This window comes from Phragmites australis, chromosome 8 (genome assembly GCF_958298935.1).
Source record: "Phragmites australis chromosome 8, lpPhrAust1.1, whole genome shotgun sequence".
NCBI classification, from domain to species: Eukaryota; Viridiplantae; Streptophyta; class Magnoliopsida; order Poales; family Poaceae; genus Phragmites; species Phragmites australis.
The window spans coordinates 29,592,858-29,613,247 of record NC_084928.1 but is presented as its reverse complement, the minus strand read 5'-3'; the positions used below and the strand labels follow the sequence as shown (position 1 = coordinate 29,613,247).

The following is a 20,390-nucleotide window of genomic DNA, read 5'->3' as shown; positions in this document are numbered from 1 at the left end:
GGCGCGCTGGCCCGGTTGCGGGGGACTGGTTGAGGGAGATGCGGGAGGCCGTTTGGGTGGGGAGCAGGTTAAATTCGAGCGGTAACTGAAAATGTGCGATTATTTGTTAAAAATTTGACTAAAATTCGTATAAAATTTATTTGTTAAAAATTAAAATTTAGATAAAAAATATCAGATTCTCCGTTTCGTAACGGATCGGTTACCGAGCAATTTTCTCGATTTATCGAGCGGTTTTCTCGAATTTTTCGTATTGTCAGTAACCGTTCGGTTTTCTCGATTTTCAGTGAAATTAAAAAAAATCCAAAAAATAGTTTAATCTTGTAAAAACAATAACTAATTAATCTGAGCTTTAAATCAAGTAAAACAAATTTTGTTAGTTTTCTTTGTAACATGATCTACATGATAAAAATATTTATAATCATAAAAAAGTTGAAAATTTTCTATGAGAAATGTATTTATTAAACCAAGTTAAATACATAGTTTACTCTTTGCTAATCCAAAAATCATGAAATTAATTTTGTTAGTCTTCTTACATGATCCTATATCTTTTAAAAATATATGAACTTATAAGTTAGTTATTGTATCAAGCAGGATTGTGTAAATGTGTTGCGACTAGATTAATTCATAACTGACCCATCACACCTCTAAAATTAGTGAAACCACTTTTGTTAATTATGTTTATAAGTTAGTTTTATTAATTTCTCTATAATTTTTACAAAGTTCTTGAGCATATAGTGAATATATTAAGAAACAGCACTATAATTAACTTTTGCATGTCCACTATTATTTTTCCTACATAAAATTTTATGTAGGAAAAATAATAGTGGACATGCAAAAGTTAATTATAGTGCTGTTTCTTAATATATTCACTTAATGCTCAAGAACTTTGTAAAAATTATAGAGAAATTAATAAAACTCTAAGTGAAGTAAAATCAATTTTAAAAATCCTCTTAAATACGTTTTACACAAGAAAATATGTGTTTGCATGTTAAGTTTTTTCTTAACATGAGTTAATAACTGAGCCGCACGCTTCAACTTTTTTCTTTTTTAAAAAAACTTCCTCCCTATAGAATATGATGCCAATGATATTATTTTTGATTTTTTTTACAAAAGGTCTTAAAATTGTCTATAGTTTTTCTTAGAATTTTTTATATTATTTTTTTAAAAAAAATAAATTTAAATTTAATTATCGTTTGATTTTTGAAATCGGAACAAAACGGTAAGCTCGGTAATAAATTTTGACCGGTTTGAGGAGAGCCAAGAGTGTGTAGAATCAAAAAAAGAGTGTGTACCCACCAGGAGCAAGAAGCGAACGCGAATCCTGATGAGGAGAGCCAAGAGTGTGTGGACTCACCAGGAACAGGAGCGGACGAGCGTGTTGAACCACCCAAGAGCAGGAGCGGACGCGAATCCTAATGAGGAGAGCCACGCAGGAGCAGAAAGCGGACGCGAAAGTTACAGAGTGGCGGATGCGAAGGAGTTGCAGAGTGCGGACGAACGCGGGAGGCAGAACAACACTACTTTATACCACTTATAAAAGTAGGAAAGAATGGGTTAAGTCGCTCTCCACACCCTGAGATACCAGAAAGAATGGGTTAAATCGCTCTCCACACCCTGAGATACTAGAAAGAATGGGTTAAGTCCCTCTCCACACCCTGAGATACTAGTAGTTCCACACCCTGGGGATATGTCGGGACTTGGGAGTGGCATTTTAGCAATGTGCCGTAGCCTTTTCTACTAGCTGTGGAATAGTGGGGCAGGCCACCTATATATGGCCGGCGCATCTGGGAGTCCTCCACGCTCATAATTTATGTTATGCGGTAAATATAGCATAACATAATTTATGTTATGAGATGACTGTTATTTAGTTTTTTAATGTAGGTACGTAATTTTATAAAAATATGAGGGCTTTTCTGCTAAATCATATTCTTAGCTGTTCGCGTGCTTCTGTCCTGCAAGGGCAAAACGGTCCTTTCTCCCAGTAGTCCGTGGTCTTTTGTCTACTAAAGTCATCTTCAAGTAGTCCGTGGTCTTTTGTCTACTAAAGTCATCTTCAGCAAACATTTTAAAAATTCGTCCATTATAACATTATTATAGTATTATCTACTATTATAACATTATTACAGTATTATCTAATACTATTACAACATTCTTTAATTTTTAAATCTTCAATAGTTACCTAATTTTTTACCTTCTATTACTCTCCTACTTCTCTCGAATCTACGAACATACTCTGTAAATAGTGATAACCTATCCCGTATATTTGTGGTGTCTGTATTACTGTTGCAGCTCAAAAAACTCTGTCGGAGAAAGCAACTTTGTGCGTCCAAAGACTAAATTGGAGAAAGCAACTTTTGTGCCCTATACTGTTGCAGCTGAAAAAGACTAAATTGGAGAAAGCAACTTTTGTGCCCTATACTGTTGCAGCTGAAAAAGACTAAATTGGAGAAAACAACTTAGTACACGTGTTACGCTTGAATTGGATTGAATAGTGTTGGCAGGCCACCTATATATATATAGCCAGCGCATCTGGGAGTCCTCCTAGATCACGCAGATACAAGCATACAGTGGCAGAGCGGCAAGCAATCATGGCTGCCCCACTAGTCCGCTACCTCCGACGTCTCACCGGGCAGCCCGCAGTGGACGGGCGCGACCCCGCGATCGGTGCCCACCGCCAGCAGCTGCTCATCGACTCCGGCCGCGTCATCATGCTGCTCGGCGCCATCGTCCTCACGCACCAGCTGGGCACAGGCGCGGCCGCGTCCGGCAACACGGAGCACGTGCTCCTCGCCTTCGTCCTCTGGCTGCTCGGCGCGGCGCTTGCGATGCTGTCGCTCGTCGCCCGGCAGTTCCCCAGGCTCGCGGCAGCCGGCGCCAATCTCGCGAGGGCGCTCCGCAGCTACTTGCTTGGCGGTCTTTGAGCCTCCATGGCAGTCCACAGCGTCCAAGGAGGCAGAGCACATGTGGACTCTGTTCGTGTCGTTCTCCAGCTGCATCCTGCATACAGCATGCTATATCGTCCAGCAATTTCTTCCAGTTGTAACGTCATTAATGAATAATGAATAATGATGATTGCAGCTTTGCCTCCAAAATGAACCCTGAACTCTTCATGAAACACCAGAGTACTCAACTCTGTTTTTCTGCCGAGCGCAGTGGACCGTCCGCGGCCGGGGAGGACGAGATCCGCCAGTAGTATTAAAGAGAAAATGGCCTGTCCCCTCGACCCTTTCTCCATCTGCAAATGAAAGCCCATGGAACTGTAACACCGTTCGGCCCACGGATCTACAAAACGCCCACACGATGAATCTGAACCGTTAGACCACGATCCAACGGTTCCAAACGATCCCAGACCGACAAGGCCACAAGGTTCGAGCGCGTGCAGCTTCGTCTCGCCTCGCCTGCCTCTATATAAAGCGGCCTCCGCCTTCTTCCCCCACTTCCCACCCCCCGTAGGAGGCCGGCCTCATCCCCCGACTCCCTCCCTCCCGCCCCAGCGGATCCATCCGCCCAATAAAGCTCCTGTCCAGATCTAACCCTGCGGATCCGGATCACCCTGCCCCGCGCCGATCCTCGTGATTAGATTTTCCTCCGATTTCCCCCCATTTTTTTTCTCTTTGATCGGAGCTAGGGTTAGGGCGCGCGAGGGCGCCGCAATTAAGGGCCATCCATCGCCGGAGTTGATTCGTCGGGCTAGGTGTTTCGCCGGGGGAAGGGGAGCGAATCGAAACGATGGAGAAGAAGAAGGTGGCGGTCCCGCTGGTGTGCCACGGCCACTCGCGGCCCGTGGTGGACCTCTTCTACAGCCCCGTCACGCCCGACGGCTACTTCCTCATCAGCGCCAGCAAGGGTAAGTGATCCTCCCTCCGCTCCGCTCATTCCGTTTTTCTTCTAGAATCGTGGTTGGGATCGGGATGTGGGTTGTTGTGATGCGACGGATGGCTCGTATCTGTGTGATTTTAGTTCTAGGCGTTGGTTAGGCTGCTTGTTGGAGCGTTATATTATGGATTTAGTTTCAGGTGAACCGTTATTGGTGGGAGGCGCAGTTTGTGCTGTGATGATGATTTAACGCTGAAGTGTGATTAACTAGTGGGCTAAATTTACCTCATGAGCTGCCGCTTGCAAAAGTTGGCAGTTGTTCCTTCCAACTGCTCCAATAAACGTTTCTACATTCTATTTGTTCTAGAAAATTATAGGACTGACCGTTACATATATCTTGTTATGAGTCAAGCATCTTTTATACCCTGTAAGGGGTGGCTAGTCCAAGGCGCCGAGTAACATAACTTCCTTTTGGAGGAAACAATATTATTGCGGGGCTGTACACTGGACACATGTGTCCAAACTTTTTTGCCGAATTGGACACCCCGAATCCAAGTCGGATTCCGAGTTGTATTTCGCGTGTCTGAATTTTCTTTGGCGAATCAGCACCATAATCCGAGTCGGTTTTGACACTTGTGTCCGTGTCCAGGTAACACGTGTACTACACACAGCACAGAATGCGCCAAAAAGTTTTCTAGTTGTCTTTATCTTATGCAGACCCCTTCGTATTATTAAGTGTGCCCACACCCACTCTCTGACTTAAATGGCACCCCGTTGTGAACATGAACAATCATTCTATAAAAAAAATCATTTATGATAGTTGTCGAGCCCTTGGTAGTGACATTCGTTACAATTGTTTTTTATTGACTCCCCTCCTATTATCTTTTTTACTAATATTTTTCCTATTCAATCTTTTCACAAATCTACCTTCCTTCATGAAAGAAATAGAATCTCGATAAGGAATACTACCAGAAACTTAGTGTGGTCTCAAATGAAAATCTAGTTCACATGCTAAAGCATCCATGACTGAATGGTCAAAACGGTCACCAACCTTGAAAGGATCGAACATTTGTCTTTTTTACAGTGTTTTAAACCGCTAGGTAGGTAGCGGATTGGTGCCTAGCGCCTAATTGCTGATTAAATGGGCCTGGCAGCCGCTTAGGTGGGCTTGGCAAAGGCGGTGATTTGGCACTTGGTGGGATGGGGGTTCTTAGCACGTAGGCAGGCTACTCAGCTGACTTTTGAAAAATAAGTATTTCCAATCTGCTTCAATCCTTTGAGCAAAATGTGGCTAGTGGACGAAAAATCCAAACTTCTCTCTGTATTTATTTTGTTCTGATTATCCTGCTTATCTGTCCCTATGCTCTACTCTGTTAGTAGATTAAACTTATGTTTATTCTTTCCATTCACCGCTGAAGTAGCCCTCCAATGGGTTATGGCTATGAAACGTGCTGATATTGTCATTGGTATTTCTGTTGAGAAGTGGGGTGGTGACTGCAATATGCGATGAGGGAACTTGTGTTCATGTGTTGTTTGAGATGTGTAGGGTGCTATTGTTAAGTTGGTTTGCCTACAGTTGATAACTAGGCAGTGCTATTCGATGTTATCATTTAATGCACCTAGGGTTGGTGTGTTGTAATTTAGCCGAATTTTACTATATCAGCGTCAGTTGGAGAATGAAGAAGAGATTGTGAAATTGCAGTTCATACAATGTATTGCCTTTGTTATCCTAATGTCTTATTGCTATCCACTTTATCTCGATTTGTATTGTGTGGGCTCCTTTTTTTAACACACCTTTCCCAGTTTAGAGGGCTAGCTGTCAAGTTTTATAAATTAACCTGGATTGCCTACTTCACTGATGTCGCTTGTGTTGGAAGGAGATGAAATGTTCCTGAGGAGATGAAATGTTCCTGGGTCATCTGGATTACTGGATATTTGCAGCAAGTGTTAATTTATGTCTGTTCAAATGGAGGTTGTTAAATCAATACTAATATAGGTTAGCCTATTTTAGTTTTATGTTTTAAACGCCACTGAGCTACTGTTACAAGGGATGAAACAAATTGGATACGGTTGGATATTATAGACACCATATTAAAAGCTTGATGTGTAAACAGGTATAGGAACATGGAAACACAAGCATCTTGGTTGTGGATAATGATACACGGATTATTAGAGAATAACTTACTTTGTACGCTGATGTTATCATGATAGAGAGATGATCCTGGATTTCTATATCCAAACCTTATACAAGTAGGAAAACAGATTGTAGCCATCCTTTTGCCTAACAATATCAGCATCTATGACCCCTTCAGAAAAGAATGGTCTTTTGGACATTCAAATGTTCTCAGATTGGAATGTCGTGGGTATTTTTCCTTTCCACCACTAGTCGTTACAATGGTGATCTTGGGATAATGCTATATATATGAAGTGCTGGAATTGTTTGATGAATGATATTAAAACACATCTTAGATGAAGCAAATAATAATCAGCTTATGATACATCTTCTTTGTTGTAAGCAACTAAGCATTTTAACACTGAGTCTCAACATGATATGGACAATGTATTAGTCCGTAACACAGACTTTTATTTTCAATTGAGTTCATAGTACAAATACACAGAAGGGTGAGCATCCTGGCATATGGTTTATCGTTAGATCAATACCAATGTTGTGCTAAAGGGGTAACATGAAGAGAGAAGATTACAGCATGGGAACTAGCTTAGAGCCCTAGGAACAAGTGACAAAAAGGAGCTAGACCCACCAGTCATTAGGGAGGGACCTCGTCGATGTTGGGCCGGTTTTACCTTTCAATTTTGATTCCCCACTAAAGGGTGTTAAATATTGAAGTCCTCTGTTAAGTTAGACACATATGCGCCGATCCCTATGGTAAGCCAAGTTTAAAGGGTTCTACCTTGTTTGCTTTATAGTAACCTTCAAATTGGAGAAACATACTTACTTTTGTTATTTTGACGGCTTACTTTTGTTACATTTATGGCTATTGAAGAGCTCATTGTTATTTATTTTGGTCTGCAGACACAAATCCAATGCTTCGTAATGGTGAGACTGGCGACTGGATTGGGACTTTTCAAGGTCATAAAGGTGCTGTTTGGAGCTGTTGTCTTGACAGAAATGCTCTGCGTGCTGCATCTGCTTCAGCTGACTTTTCAGCGTATGGTTTTCTTATCCTGGAAGTTCCAGTGAGCATTGCTATTGTTTTCATTTTTCTGACAAAATTGAATGCATTCTCACTACTGTATCAGGTTATACTTATTTGATGGATATAATTTCTATAGTTGTGTTCTTGATTTGCTTCCTGAGACATGTAATACTGATACATGATTTTAGATGTGTTACGTTTCATCTTGCCACTCTGATCTGAGTTGAGTTCATGGTATCTAGTGTCTATCAGATTTTCCATGGAAAAAGGGGATCTGACAGCAACTTTGAACGCATATTTGTACAGGACACATTTGTACTCAGATGTGTTAGGTTAGGACAGAAGTGATCATTCAATTATTTTGACCCTTAACATCTGTCCTTAATTTATTTAACCATCATGTGCACTTAGTTTGAGAATAAGTTTGCTGACCATAAATGATTTTGCTCCTACTTTACATCCCGTAGGATGAGGAATATATAGTATAGTTACACAAATTTTGTTTTTGAACGTCATTAAACACTTGGTGTGATGAAATCAGAAACTTCAAGATGATCATTTGGGCTAGAAGAATCCAGGAAAAGGTTGGAGATAGTACATAGGAGCAGTGTTACCCTAACCCCTCGCTGTTCTTTCTTCTTCCCTAACGCAGCTTCCTCACCACCATAGATCGCTGCCGCCGGCCACCATCTCGCACCTCCGACTAGCAAAACTGGTAGCCCATGCCCGCCTCATCTCTCCAGTGCCCTTCTCCGCCGCTGGCCACCTCCCTAGGCTCACTCCTCCATCTCCCCTCCCTAGTTAGCTACTTGGATTTGCCAGAGACAAGTCCGGTGCGTGTCGATGCGGCAAAAAAAAAAAAAAAAAACGGATTCGCGAGTCCCGGAACATTGCATAGGACCAGTGACAAAACTTTGGGTATGATATTTTCTTGCGATTCAGGTTAGCAACTATAGTGCAGCGATGACTGACATGTTTGCAAGAAAGAATGTTGGTAGACAATGTAGTTCTTTAATATTAACATCCACTACCCAGAGATGTTTCTACGTTCATTCCTTGTTTCAGCTTCCTCTGTTAATAACTATATGTTGTTGATACCTTTCTTTTTCAGTAAAGTATGGGATGCACTAACTGGTGATGAGCTACATTCATTTGAACACAAGCATATAGTCCGGTCCTGTGCCTATTCTGAGGTAATACTCGTTGAAACTTATATTGTCCCCATCTAACGATGGCATCTATGTTGAAACCATGATTGTCAGTTCTGGAGTTTTGTGTTCCCCCTAAAGCGATGTTGTGCTGCATCCTTTTCATTTTTCTCAAATGTGGTTACTTTTTGGTTTGAATTATTTGGTTGTTACATTAAAGCCTATCCTAATTTTCTATGCCTGCTGCAATTATTGGCTATCTGAAAAATGTATTGGTCATATGATTGATTTATATCCATCAGCACATCTTAGTAATATCAGTTTGCTTTTTAACTATATACTCCTGGTCCAAATTAATTGCCATTTTAGCTCCTTGCACATAGAACAGGAGCTAATGCTTTCACATGGCTTACCCCTATCAATTGTATACCCATCTCTCAGACACTGCTACCTATAAGCAATATATGGGGTATTTGCTGAAAAATGTGCCTCCGAAGCCAACAGACAAGTATTTGCAAACTAAAATCAATTAGGGAAACATATATGGGGTAGCTGCTTTAGTTTAGTTGGCTCTTTATGTCTTTCTTGTTTTTTTATTTGGCATGCTCTTGTAGTCAGTTGGAGCAGTCCTTCATAGGTCACTTACAACCTGATTTATACTATTGTTGATGGTGCTGCAGGATACCCACCTGTTACTCACTGGAGGCATGGAAAAGATTTTGCGTGTGTACGATATGAATCGTCCTGATGCAGCTCCAAGAGAGCTTGACAAATCACCCGGTTCTGTCCGAACTGCTGCTTGGCTTCACAGTGACCAAACGATATTAAGTTCCTGCACTGATATGGGTGGAGTAAGGTGTGTGTGTGGACGAAAGAAATACCTCAATTTCTTAAGTTTAGTAAAGCCACGTTCCTCTTAATTAATTTCTATGGCGCTGCACAGGCTATGGGATGTGAGGAGTGGAAAAATTGTCCAAACTCTTGAAACCAAGGCACCTGTCACTAGTGCAGAAGTAAGCCATGATGGCAGGTTCATCACTACTGCTGATGGATCAAGTGTAAAATTTTGGGATGCAAATCAGTAAGTTTCTTATCATCATTCTCTGAATAATTTAAATTGATGGTCCTTTCTAACAAACGTTTTGATGTTTTTTCATCAGCTTTGGGCTTGTTAAAAGCTATGAAATGCCATGCACTGTGGAGTCAGCTTCACTTGAACCAAAGTCTGGGAGCAAATTTGTCACTGGAGGAGAAGATTTGTGGGTTCATGTATTTGATTTCTTCACTGGCGAAGAAATAGGTAAGTTTTTGCTGTTTTAGTGCCTTCAGCTTTGGACCTCTGCATAGTTTTGCATATACAAAATAAAGTTATCATTATATGTTTATTTGGCTTTCAATGTTGTCACAATTAGAGTAGTTAGAAACAGTCTCAGTTGTGTTATGGTGTTTTAGCTTCAACACCTAACTCTTAGGTCTACTGTCTACAGTATGATTAATACTGCTTAGCTGAAGATCTGTACTCAAAGAGTCAAAACTCTTTCCTTTCTAGAGTGCTGGGCTTTCTGTACTCCTGGTTGCTCATCATTTCTGAAAAGAATTAGTATTGCAGGAGTTCTCACCTGAGGGCACCCTGAATCAAGGAAAAACCTATCGATAAAAAAAAAATATCGGAGGCTAGCGGTAAACAGGATTATCGGATTTATCGGAATTCTATCGGCGATAGACACAAATTTTCGGACAAAATTTGAAAAAAAATGGCTCAATTTTTCTAAAAAATCACATATTTTGTATCCAAACCATTTGACATAGAAAATAACGCTTAATAATATATAAATGAGATAATATCACACTTCCATATCACACATTCAATATGTTACATTTGATAAGTGCACATGTCCTTCCACATGCATAGTCCATTAGATAGATTTAAACATAACAACTGACATAGTCTCAAATACTACATGTTTGGAGAAAAGTAGGAAACATTAGCATCAACCCATAGTCTATGGATTGCAAGTGACACTTGCGCAGTCCCAAATATTACAAGTTTGAACGAAAATGCACAACATAAACATCAGTCCGTAGTCTCAAATATTATAAGCATATAAACCAAAACAGGGCCATATAGGCTCAATATCTTATCACTAAATCAGCCATTACTCCATGGTTCCACATATTACAAGCACATAAACCAAAAGGACAAAACATGGTGACATACTCAGAGCTGATCACTAACTCCGTCCATACTCCTTGGCGGCTTAGATCACTGCAAATAGTAACATATACTCAAATTTGGTCACAATATACAAATGTGTAAGCTCAATGATAACTGCATACTATGTTTATTTCATCAATTTATTGTGACCAAAAATATGTTTTATATGATCAAATCCTAATTTAGTACATGATCATCCAATACTAAGCAGGATAGAGGCGTAGATAATATACCTAACTCATAGTTACCACAATAAACAAAATCTGAAGCATCATGGAAGGAAACGATTCAAAAGAAAACAGAGGGCAAGAGGTTTGTCAAACCTTTTTAAGAGTAGATACGAGGGCAAGAGGTTTGTCAAACCTTTTTAAGATAGAGGCCCTTGATAGAGAATTTCTTTTGCCTTGTTGATCTTGGACGGATAGGGGATTGGTTGCTCATGTCTAGCACCTGCAAATTTAAATATAAGTAACATATGTATCAATTTGAATTTAAATGCGACATATGCAATTGAGTTATCATTTGTACCACAACCTGCATCATCATTTGAACTGTTATCCCCTGATTCAGCCTAAGTTGGGCTACCTTGTGAAGAATCCGACTCAAAACCGTCCGCAATACCTTCATCTTCCTCCAATCCTACCTTCCCTTTCTTCTTACCGCCCTTTCTACCAAAATCAAGCTTCCTCTTAAATATGGCCACTTCTTCTTCATCCATTCCTATCTCTTCTATGAGAAATCTACTTGGCCTTGGGGATTCAGGTTCGTTGTCAACATATTTATCAAGAATAGGCGCAGACTCACTCCTAGAGTTGCACAACCAATCCATGATTGGATTGCCTTCATCATACATAGCAACATCCATCATGATGCTACAAGGATTGGACTCCCTTTCTTTAGAGCCTTGCATTTCTTGAAGGCTTTGCATATCAGTTTCGAAATGTTGGATGCGCAACTTCAAATTGTAGTGGACATAAACCAACTTATGGAGCTTATCGTAACCCAACCGATTTCTCAACTTGGTATGAACCATAGCAAATGTGCTCCAGTTTCGCTCACATCCACTGGAGGACATGCATTGTGAAACAATACGCCGTGCAAGCTTTTGTAGTTCTTTGTGCTCTCCTCCATATGAATCCCACCAATCAGCTACAATAAATGACAAAACAATTATCACAACAAGAGAAGTAATAAAAAATCTTGCAATGACACCATTAAAAAGCTGCAATCAAAACAAAATCTGCACTCATACGGCCACTAAGTGCTGATCGTCGAGCCTCCTCTCCTCCAAATAACCCTCTCTTTGCATTGAAGAAAGTAAATTGATCAATTGCAATAGATGCCTTCGAAGATGAGCTTGCACTCTTCTTGAGGGCTAGTGTTACAACGTGTCTGAAAGATGATTTTTTCTCAAGCTTCGACCTATATAGTGTTTCGGGATCAAGTGCAGCAGCTAGAAAAAGAAACAACTTCAGCAATATTCAAAACAAGTTCAGCATTCAACTAGGAAAGGATACAAGTTGAGCAATATTGTAGCTTTGACCAATATAATGCATGAATAAATTTTAGACCATACCTGCAGCCATGAGCGTTTCATTCAGAAGATATCGAAGTCTCTTGTTGATTACTTCCATTATCCTATCACGGAGATCTTCCTTATTGCTTAATGTAGCACGTATGTCATCTACGACTTTCAACATCTTTGGAAGGAATCCAGATATAGATGCACTGTTTTGCTGATCAGCAAAGCGAAGTACAAAGTATATTGGTGTGACAGCTTTCAACACCAATTTCATGTCACTCCACCATCTTCTATTTGTCAAACAATCATATATGAATTCATGGTCCTCTTCATCCCTCCACGCACTGTTGGTCCACTCATCAAACACCATCCATGCTTTAAACTTATCTTGCCTGTCCCAGAAACTTTCAAGGAAGATGAAAACTGTTCCAAACCTGGTGGCATTCCACCGAACCAACTCTCCACCAATCTGCTCCCTCATCATAGCATGCAGCCTGAAAACGAAAAACCAAAGTAAGCACACAAGTACAATTGTATTCAACACCAGTTTCTCAAGTATACAAGTATTTACCTGTTATGGTTATAAAAGAATCTACAAATTCGCTTTGCACTGTCCACAACTTCCGTGACCTCTGGAAAACGTCCTATGTCCTTCAACATCAAATTGATAGTATGAGCTGCACATGGCTGCCAAGTAATATGTGGATATTTGTAGTTGGAGCCATTATCTGTGACAATCTGAACGACAATCTTAGCTCCAATCTTCTCAACAACCACCTCTCTAAGGCAATCATAAATAAAATCTGCATTCTGGATAGAACCAGTTGCATTTATAGACTTGTGGAAGAACATGCGTCCATTGCAAAGGATCATAAAATTAATAATGCACATCATGGTAGGACCTGTACAATCATGCAAAAAAAAAAAAGTGCATAAATACAATTGCATTCAATCTTATTTCCTCAATTATACTAGTATATATCTGTCCATGAATCACACATGATAGTAACTCTATGGTCATCCCATTCATCCTTGAATTCAGCCATGTAAGCCTCCATGTCTTCATAGTTCATATCCAGAAATGGGCCATCTTTTTCTCTTCCATTAGGAATGTGCACTCCAAGTTGTTGGGCTAATTTAATAGCTGATCGAAAGTATGGACAGTCTGCTTTCCGTCCTAGAATATTATTGGCAAAGCTTTCCCAAGCTTCTCTTTGCCATCCCCCATGAGCATAATGTCCACCTGAGGCTGCGCTTGTGCCATGCTGCGTGCCAAATCTATGTCAAAGGGAGCTTGTGAAACACTTCGACTTCGGTAGAACTTGTACAATCATGCACAAAAAACAAAAGTAAATACACGAGTACTATTGCATTCAACATCAATTTCTCAATTATATAAGCCTTTACCTGTCAAGTGTACTTTGTTGATTAGCTGAACAACTAGCAGACCCACTTCCAGTAGTCTTACCAAAAGGCGAAGTGTTGGCATGTTCCCTCAATGACTCTCACCGCCATCTCAATCTCCCCAGCTTCATCAGGAGGAATTCTTGCCCTGCCAAAAGTCCCAAAATCTCTGTTTGCTTGCATAACCTCTTTTTCAACATAGAGGCGAAGGTCCTTGTTTTGTTTCCTCCTTACTCTCCGGATTGCCACTCCATCCGTCATTAATGCCTTAACATTAAGAGGCACTTTTTTGCAGGCCGCCACATTCCCAGACAATCCACCCAAATGCTCCCTGAGATGGCTCTCACCTCCACCCTTAATATGAGCAGGGCAATAATTGCAGCTAAAGCCATTCCCAAGAGGCTTACAATGGCTCCAAGGGTTCTCAACGGTTCCTGTTAATTTCACCCGTCTCCCTACAGTACCATACAAGAATAGGAACATATGTGTAAGAGATAATATAGCCGCTAACAAATATGATGATATGCACATGAAAGAGAATCAGTGTGAAACAAAAAATGGGAACATAGTTACCAAACAAATATGAATAGTTATATCTTTCTACCTTTGTCATCCTTATATCCATCAAATGATCAATGGGCCAAAACATGTTTAAGTGCTTGTTGTTCATGGATACAATCAATACATTGCAAGTGCTAATAACAGGTTACTACCTCCTTGAGTGACCACCTCAACAGTGCCGTCTGTTGCCGTGCTCCTACCAGCAGCGCCACTGGTGTAATGATGCGTCGGCGGCGCCCTTGCCTCGATCCATCCCTCCCTCACCATCTATGGCCATCGCAGCACACTAGAGACTCCTCCGACGGCGAGTGCAGCAGAGCAGCGCACAGCAGAGGGTAGAGGCGCTGAGCAGAGAGCACGGTGCACGGCCTTGGCGCTGAGCAGTGAGCAGAGAGCGCTGAGCAGTGAGCAGAGTCCCGCTCTTGGCCTCTTGCTCGTAGCAGCGCAACGGCGCAATGCAGCACAACAAGCTCTTGCCGTCTTGGCCTCTTCCTCGCAGCGGCGCAGCGCAGCCCCGAGCCCCTTCCATGCTTCGCTCGCTGTCCCGTTGCAGTCGCCGCCCTGCGTCGCTCGCCATCCCGCTCGCAGCGCGCTCGCTCGGCGCCAACTCGCCCAGCTGCGCGCGCCCGCGCTCGCGCCGCAAGCACGCAGTCCGCAACCAAACAGGCAGACACCAGAGTCCAGAGCTCCGCCTCCGCTCGGGCGTCGGGCGCTCGGCCATGCACGGCGCGTGCCGCAAACGCTGTCCGTAGGCCCGCCCTTCAATTGAGCCGCGAGCCCGCGATGGGAGGGGTATGAGGGATTGAGGGCCGGCGGCCAGGCAACCAGAGGCAAGAGCGTGAGCGGCAGCGTCGGCGGTCGGTCTAACAGAGGGTCATGCGGATGCGGATGGGGAATTGGGGATTGAGAGAGCTAGGGTTGTTGGAGACTTGGAGTGGAGGCGGGGTGTGGGCCAGGCTGAAACTGAAAGCAGAGGCGCGGTGGTGAGCCGGTGGCAATTCAAAAAAATTCGAAATTTTTTGCCAGCATCCAAAATAATCGGGCCCCACCAGTAAACGGGAAAATCGGGTTTATCGGCATCTCTATCGGCGATAATTTTTTCCCTGTCCTGAATCATTGGTCTGTTCAAATAGTTGTAGCTATATTCATTTGATAATTGCTACTCCCCTCGGTCATAAAAACATGATATTTTGGGCAAGGTTTGGTTTAACTTTTAAAATTTTGACTAACAATAGCTTTCAAAACATTTAGTTTGCAAACCTTAAAATCATGTGTAGATTTGTTTTGAAAAATACTTTCATAGTCACAAATTTATTGGATTTTATAAACATATCCTAACAGAAAATAGTGGTGAAAGCTACGCATTGGAGATGTGTCTTCCAAAACGTCATGTATTTGTGACCAGAGGGAGTATGATTTTGGTTTACTGATATATATTTGCAGACAGTATTTTGATGGCATTAATGTTCAGTGTTGTGTTTTCCTTAAGTTGAAAAGCATATGTTGTGTTTCAGTTTGAGTCTTGTAGCAATGTTTCTTGTCCATTAGTGGGTTCTTCTCGCATCTTCGGTATTTCTATGGGAGATAGGCTTAATGACCTTTTTAGGCTTTTATTCCATAATGCTTTCCAATCCTAATATACCTGATTGTTCTTATGACATGCAGCTTGTAACAAAGGGCATCATGGGCCAGTCCACTGCGTCCGGTTTGCACCTGGTGGTGAATCATATGCATCAGGATCAGAAGATGGCACCATCCGGATCTGGCAGGTTAGCCCGGCTAACGCTGATGACAATGAGGCGGTCAGTGCAAATGGCAAGCCGAATATTGGGGTAGACGAGGCTGCACAGAAGATTGAAGGCTTCCACATCCCCAAGGAGGGGCAGACCGAGGGGTAGGATTGCATCTTCGGCGTGCTTAGCGTTGCTTGGTGCATATTGGGAGGTGATTACCATCAGAGCCGTTCACATTCAGTTTCTCCCTTGAGTCGTCTTCAATGCCTGTTTGCGATCCAAGGGTGGGCCGGCTTCTACATCACAGCACTGGGGAATAACCAAATCCTTCGTGAGCAAATGGTGGTGGGTTTTTGTATGGGGCCCGCGCTTCAATAGACGCTGTCAGCATAGAATCTGTAGTGTCAAAATAAACCAAGAGAAAAAAAAAAGCAAGTTGGGTAATTTAGTACCGTGTCTGCGGTCATCACAAAAGGGAAGGCTTGTATCGCCCCTGGTAATTGTCGTTGTCTTCACCGGTTTTATTTTTTGCATCGCCATTCTCCTAACAATGAATGTGTGAACTGAAGTGTTATATAATTTGTCCCTTGGAATGCTGCTTTTTTTTTCATTTATGAAAATAGGACCACATGCCCTCGGCTTTTCGAAGGCTTTGCGGGTAGGGTGCCCAGGTTGGCTGGCCCCTCCTGTTGGGCCTTTCATCAACTGCCCTTAGCTGCAAGAAATTAGTTCCTCAGTTCTTTTTACTTGTCGTTTTGGATAGTAACACGGTTTGACCGTTATTTTTTCCCCCTAAACATATGTTAGTGAAAGTTATAGAAAATATAATCATTTGAAATATTTTCATGGCAAATTTATTAATATTTTTGTGCGGTCACACATACCGAAAGAATGGAGATAGTACTATATATCTTCCTTTTTGTTGGAAAGCCAATTTGGGAGTAGCCGATCACTTCATCATCCATAACTAGATCAAGAGCATCGTGCCCAAGAAATGACAGATTTTTCAGTTCTACCGCCCAGCATGCCGACCAGATCCGCAGGCCTGCTACAGTATATGAAATGGTTTCATAATTGGTCTCGGCACTGCATAAGGACGACCTTTTCCTGGGGGCATCTCTTGGGTTTTTGCATCGGCACATGTTCTCTTCCTGCGATCGTTTCCGGCCGTGGCGTCCATGTGGGATCCCCGCCGTCTCATGATTGGCGCCGGTTGTAACATCGGTGGCACTATTATCTCATATCGTATGACAGCGTGTTCTGAAGCAGGTAATCAAGATCCAAAGTCTCCAGCATTCGAAGTCCTAAAAATTCGTGGAGCAGAGCAATCCCCTGCTTCCCTTCCAAACAGGTGCCAGTCTCTGTGTCATTCGTGCAGCGAGGAGTTTTCTTGCAATTTTGGACAACGGTGCCGCTAGTCTTGTTGTCTTGCAATTTTGATTTTTGTCAAACTGGTGTTTTCTCACAGGAGCTCGTCACAGCACATGTACAAGTGCTTCGTTTTGTATTCCCCTCACGTGGACGTTGTAGGCTTCCGCATCGCTCCCTGCTGCAACGGGAAATGATAAAAAAAAAAAACGCCGGAGATACCGAGCCCGTTCCAATGAGTCTGCACTTGCACAGTTGCACTGCACACGCGGGCAGAGGAGCAGGAGTGTTTCAGGATGCGGTTGGCAATTGCAGCTGAGCGGATGCAGCGGACCGGGTCCTCTCCCCCTGACCCCTGCAGTGCACACTTGACTGCAGGCTGGATTTATGGGCGTGTTTCATAATCATGGGTAAAATTTTGTCATCAATTGCATACTTCAATTGTACCAAGTGTAGCCGAGTGAAACAAACTCAGGATCGATTTGGGGCACAAGAATTTCACATAAAACAGTCAGCTTTCTAGCATTGGAAAGCAAAGTCTATGAGGTACAACGGTGACCACTAATTAGTACTCACTCCGTTTCAAACTATAAATCACATGTTCATATCTACGAGACATGAATGTTGAACAATTGGATCATGCTTGCTACTGTTAGACAGATAAACTGACAGCTCAAATGTAATCGATACAAATATGATACAATTCTAACGATGCGCGTGAGACTGTAGTTACAAATCATAACGCTTGTATATAAAGATAAACGTATGTTTTACAATGAATCCAGTGATATCACGTGGTCAACTCTGTTTTAATTCAGATAATGCTGAGACAGACTATTAGTGCTAGTATTTCGCAATAATTGACAGCTTGGATAATAGATTACAAGTAGAAATGCAGACTCATCCAGGCAAGCCCAGATCTGCATCAGAAACAGCAGCTGAAAGTCAATCACACCATAAGACTAGCAAGCACATCACATTCAGTACCTCCCGATAACAACCTAGCAATCCAACACAAATTGATAATACACAAGATCATAGAATGAAACCAATCAATTGAATAGGGAGATTCAGGTTCCAATTGGCCTGCAATTGGTACACCTCAATCAGGCAAAGACGAATGTGATATGGAACACCAATTGCTTTCCCCAATCTGAATAAATAGCACATATCAGACATTCAGACCACCCTAGCGACGGAAACACACCCTTTCTACCTGATCAAATCATCTAAGTTCGCTCACAGATGCTACAACTGAAAACAAGAAGTGAAGGCGCAAACGACGGAATCGGAAGAAGAGACCTCCGCCCTGCCACTGCCAATCACCCAACTACACTTGTCACCTGAGACATACGCAGTCTTCATGCGTTCCCAACCTTTGAAATCTTTGGAACATCAACTGGGAAGTTGTCAATCTCATCCATCCATGGGTTCTTCTCCTTCGCTGGGTTCACAGTCCGGAGCGCCTTCCAGACCGCGCTGTTGCACTTGAACCCGGACCCGAACGCAATCTGCCAGATCCTATCGCGCTTCCTGATCCTCCCCTTCGCCTCGGAGTACGCCAGCTCGTACCAGAGTGAGCTGCTCGACGTGTTGCCAAACCTGTACAGGGTCATCCTCGATGGCTCCATGTGCCAGTCAGTGAGCTCCAGGTTCTTCTCCAGCTCGTCAAGCACAGCACGGCCACCAGCGTGGATGCAGAAGTGCTCAAAAGCCAGCTTGAAGTCTGGGATGTACGGCTTGATCTTCATCTTGAAGGCCTTCTTGGCAACCAATGTGACCATGAAGAGCAGCTGCTCCGAAAACGGGAGCACCAGCGGACCAAGGGTGGTGATGTTGGTCTTGAGCGCGTCTCCGGCGACCGCCATGAGGTCCTTGGACAGCGACACCCCGATCTTGCCAATCTCGTCCTCCTCCTGCGTCACGCAGCCAAAGCACCTGTCGTCCGCACCCTTGTGCGTGCGAACCGTGTGCACCAGCTCGTACTTGGACCTCCGCCTGTCAGACCTCTTGTTCGAGAGGAGGATGGCCGCGCCGCCCATCCGGAACAAGCAATTCGACACGAGCATCGACCGGTTGTTCCCGAAGTACCAATTCAGCGTGATGTTCTCCATGCTGATCACCAGCGCGTACGAGTTGGGGTGCACCTGCAGCAGATCCTTGGCGAGGTCAATGGACAGCAGCCCGGCGCTGCACCCCATCCCGCCGAGGTTGTAGCTGACAATGTTCCCCCTCAGCTTGTAATGGTTCACCACCATCGCAGAGAGCGATGGCGTCGGGTTGAACAAGCTGCAATTGACGACAAGGACGCCAATGTCCTTGGGCCTGACTCCAGTCTTCTCGAGCAGCTGGTCGATGGCGCCGAACATGACGGTGCGCGCCTCCTTGCGTGCCTCGTCCATGCACGGGTTGGGTGGCACCTGGAGCACGGCGGGGGGAAGGTAGGTGTCCTCGCCAAGGCCGGAGCGCTCGAGGATCTTGCGCTGGAAGTCGAGGTTCTCGTCGGTGAAGGAGCCGGTGAGCTTGGAGCAGTGCATGAAGGTCTCGCGCGTGCACTTGCGCTCCGGCTCCGGCTTGTAGCAGGCGAAGTCAAGCAGGTAGACGGGGCGCGGGCGGGTGAGGAAGTAGAAGGTGGAGAGGAACACGAGGAGGGTGGAGCAGGCGACCACCGAGAGGAGGTTGAAGCGGAGCTGCTCCCACAGGTCGGCTAGGTCGCGCGGGGAGACGGTGGAGAGCTGTACCGCGACGAGCGCCATGAGCGGCGACAGCAGCAGGTACATGCCGTGGGAGATGAGGTAGTGGTATCCCAGTTTCACGTACTTGAGCCGCACCGACTGCTGGAAGTCCGGAAGCCGCCGCCGAGGCTGCGCCGGCTCCCGCACCGGCGGCGCGGCGGCATTGGGCAGCGCCGAGGTCTCCATACTGAAAAGAAATGGAGATTTGCGTCAGAAAAAAACCGAAATGCCAAGATCCCAGAACAAGAATTTCCGGATCTTTCTACTCGGGGCTCAGATTGAAGCGACAAGAAAATCCAAATCTAGCGTGTCTTGACTTCTTGGCTACCACCCTATGGAAACGAACCCATCTCAAGAAAGAATTCCACAATATACGCATGAACGGAGCACGAAACGCCCAGTAAACGGCACGCATTTTTTTTAAAAAAAACTACGTCTTGGCCATTCCCCCTGCCGAGATCAAGCAACGAGACCGGGAATCAACCACCAGAAAAGATCAAGAATGCGGGCGGCGAATCGGGGAGGTTTTGACGCGTACCCGGACGGGAGGAGCGGCTCCCACGAGGCGGAGCAAGAAGGAGGCGACGGAGGGAGAAGGGAACAAGGGCTTGAGGCCGGCGAGCCGCCCCCCCTTCTCTCTCTTGTCTCTCTCAATCCGCGCTAATGCGGCCGCGAGCGCCACGGGGAGGCGCCCAGCTCGGTGGTTTAATAGGGGGCGAGGCGAGGGGAGGCC

General features: G+C 43.9%; 3 protein-coding genes across 3 annotated transcripts; 2 read left to right on the top strand and 1 right to left on the bottom strand.

Moving 5' to 3' along the window:
* Window positions 1-2,563: 2,563 nt before the first annotated feature.
* On the top strand, window positions 2,564-3,074 carry LOC133925941 (uncharacterized). The gene has a single exon (XM_062371681.1). It carries the CDS (start codon window positions 2,589-2,591, stop codon window positions 2,919-2,921), a length of 333 nt encoding a protein of 110 aa, XP_062227665.1. The 5' UTR covers window positions 2,564-2,588; the 3' UTR covers window positions 2,922-3,074.
* Window positions 3,075-3,442: 368 nt separating this feature from the next.
* LOC133926958 (uncharacterized) lies at window positions 3,443-16,150 on the top strand. The gene is made up of 7 exons (XM_062373145.1): window positions 3,443-3,847; window positions 6,848-6,983; window positions 8,083-8,164; window positions 8,800-8,975; window positions 9,063-9,200; window positions 9,280-9,419; window positions 15,487-16,150. Exons 1-7 carry the CDS (start codon window positions 3,730-3,732, stop codon window positions 15,717-15,719), a joined length of 1,023 nt encoding a protein of 340 aa, XP_062229129.1. The 5' UTR covers window positions 3,443-3,729; the 3' UTR covers window positions 15,720-16,150.
* A 1,810-nt stretch (window positions 16,151-17,960) lies between these two features.
* On the bottom strand, window positions 17,961-20,390 carry LOC133926957 (3-ketoacyl-CoA synthase 11-like). Its single transcript, XM_062373144.1, has 2 exons — window positions 20,196-20,390; window positions 17,961-19,844 (listed from the first exon to the last, which is right to left on the bottom strand). The coding sequence occupies exon 2, from the start codon at window positions 19,841-19,843 to the stop codon at window positions 18,284-18,286; it is 1,560 nt and encodes a 519-aa protein (XP_062229128.1). The 5' UTR covers window position 19,844; window positions 20,196-20,390; the 3' UTR covers window positions 17,961-18,283.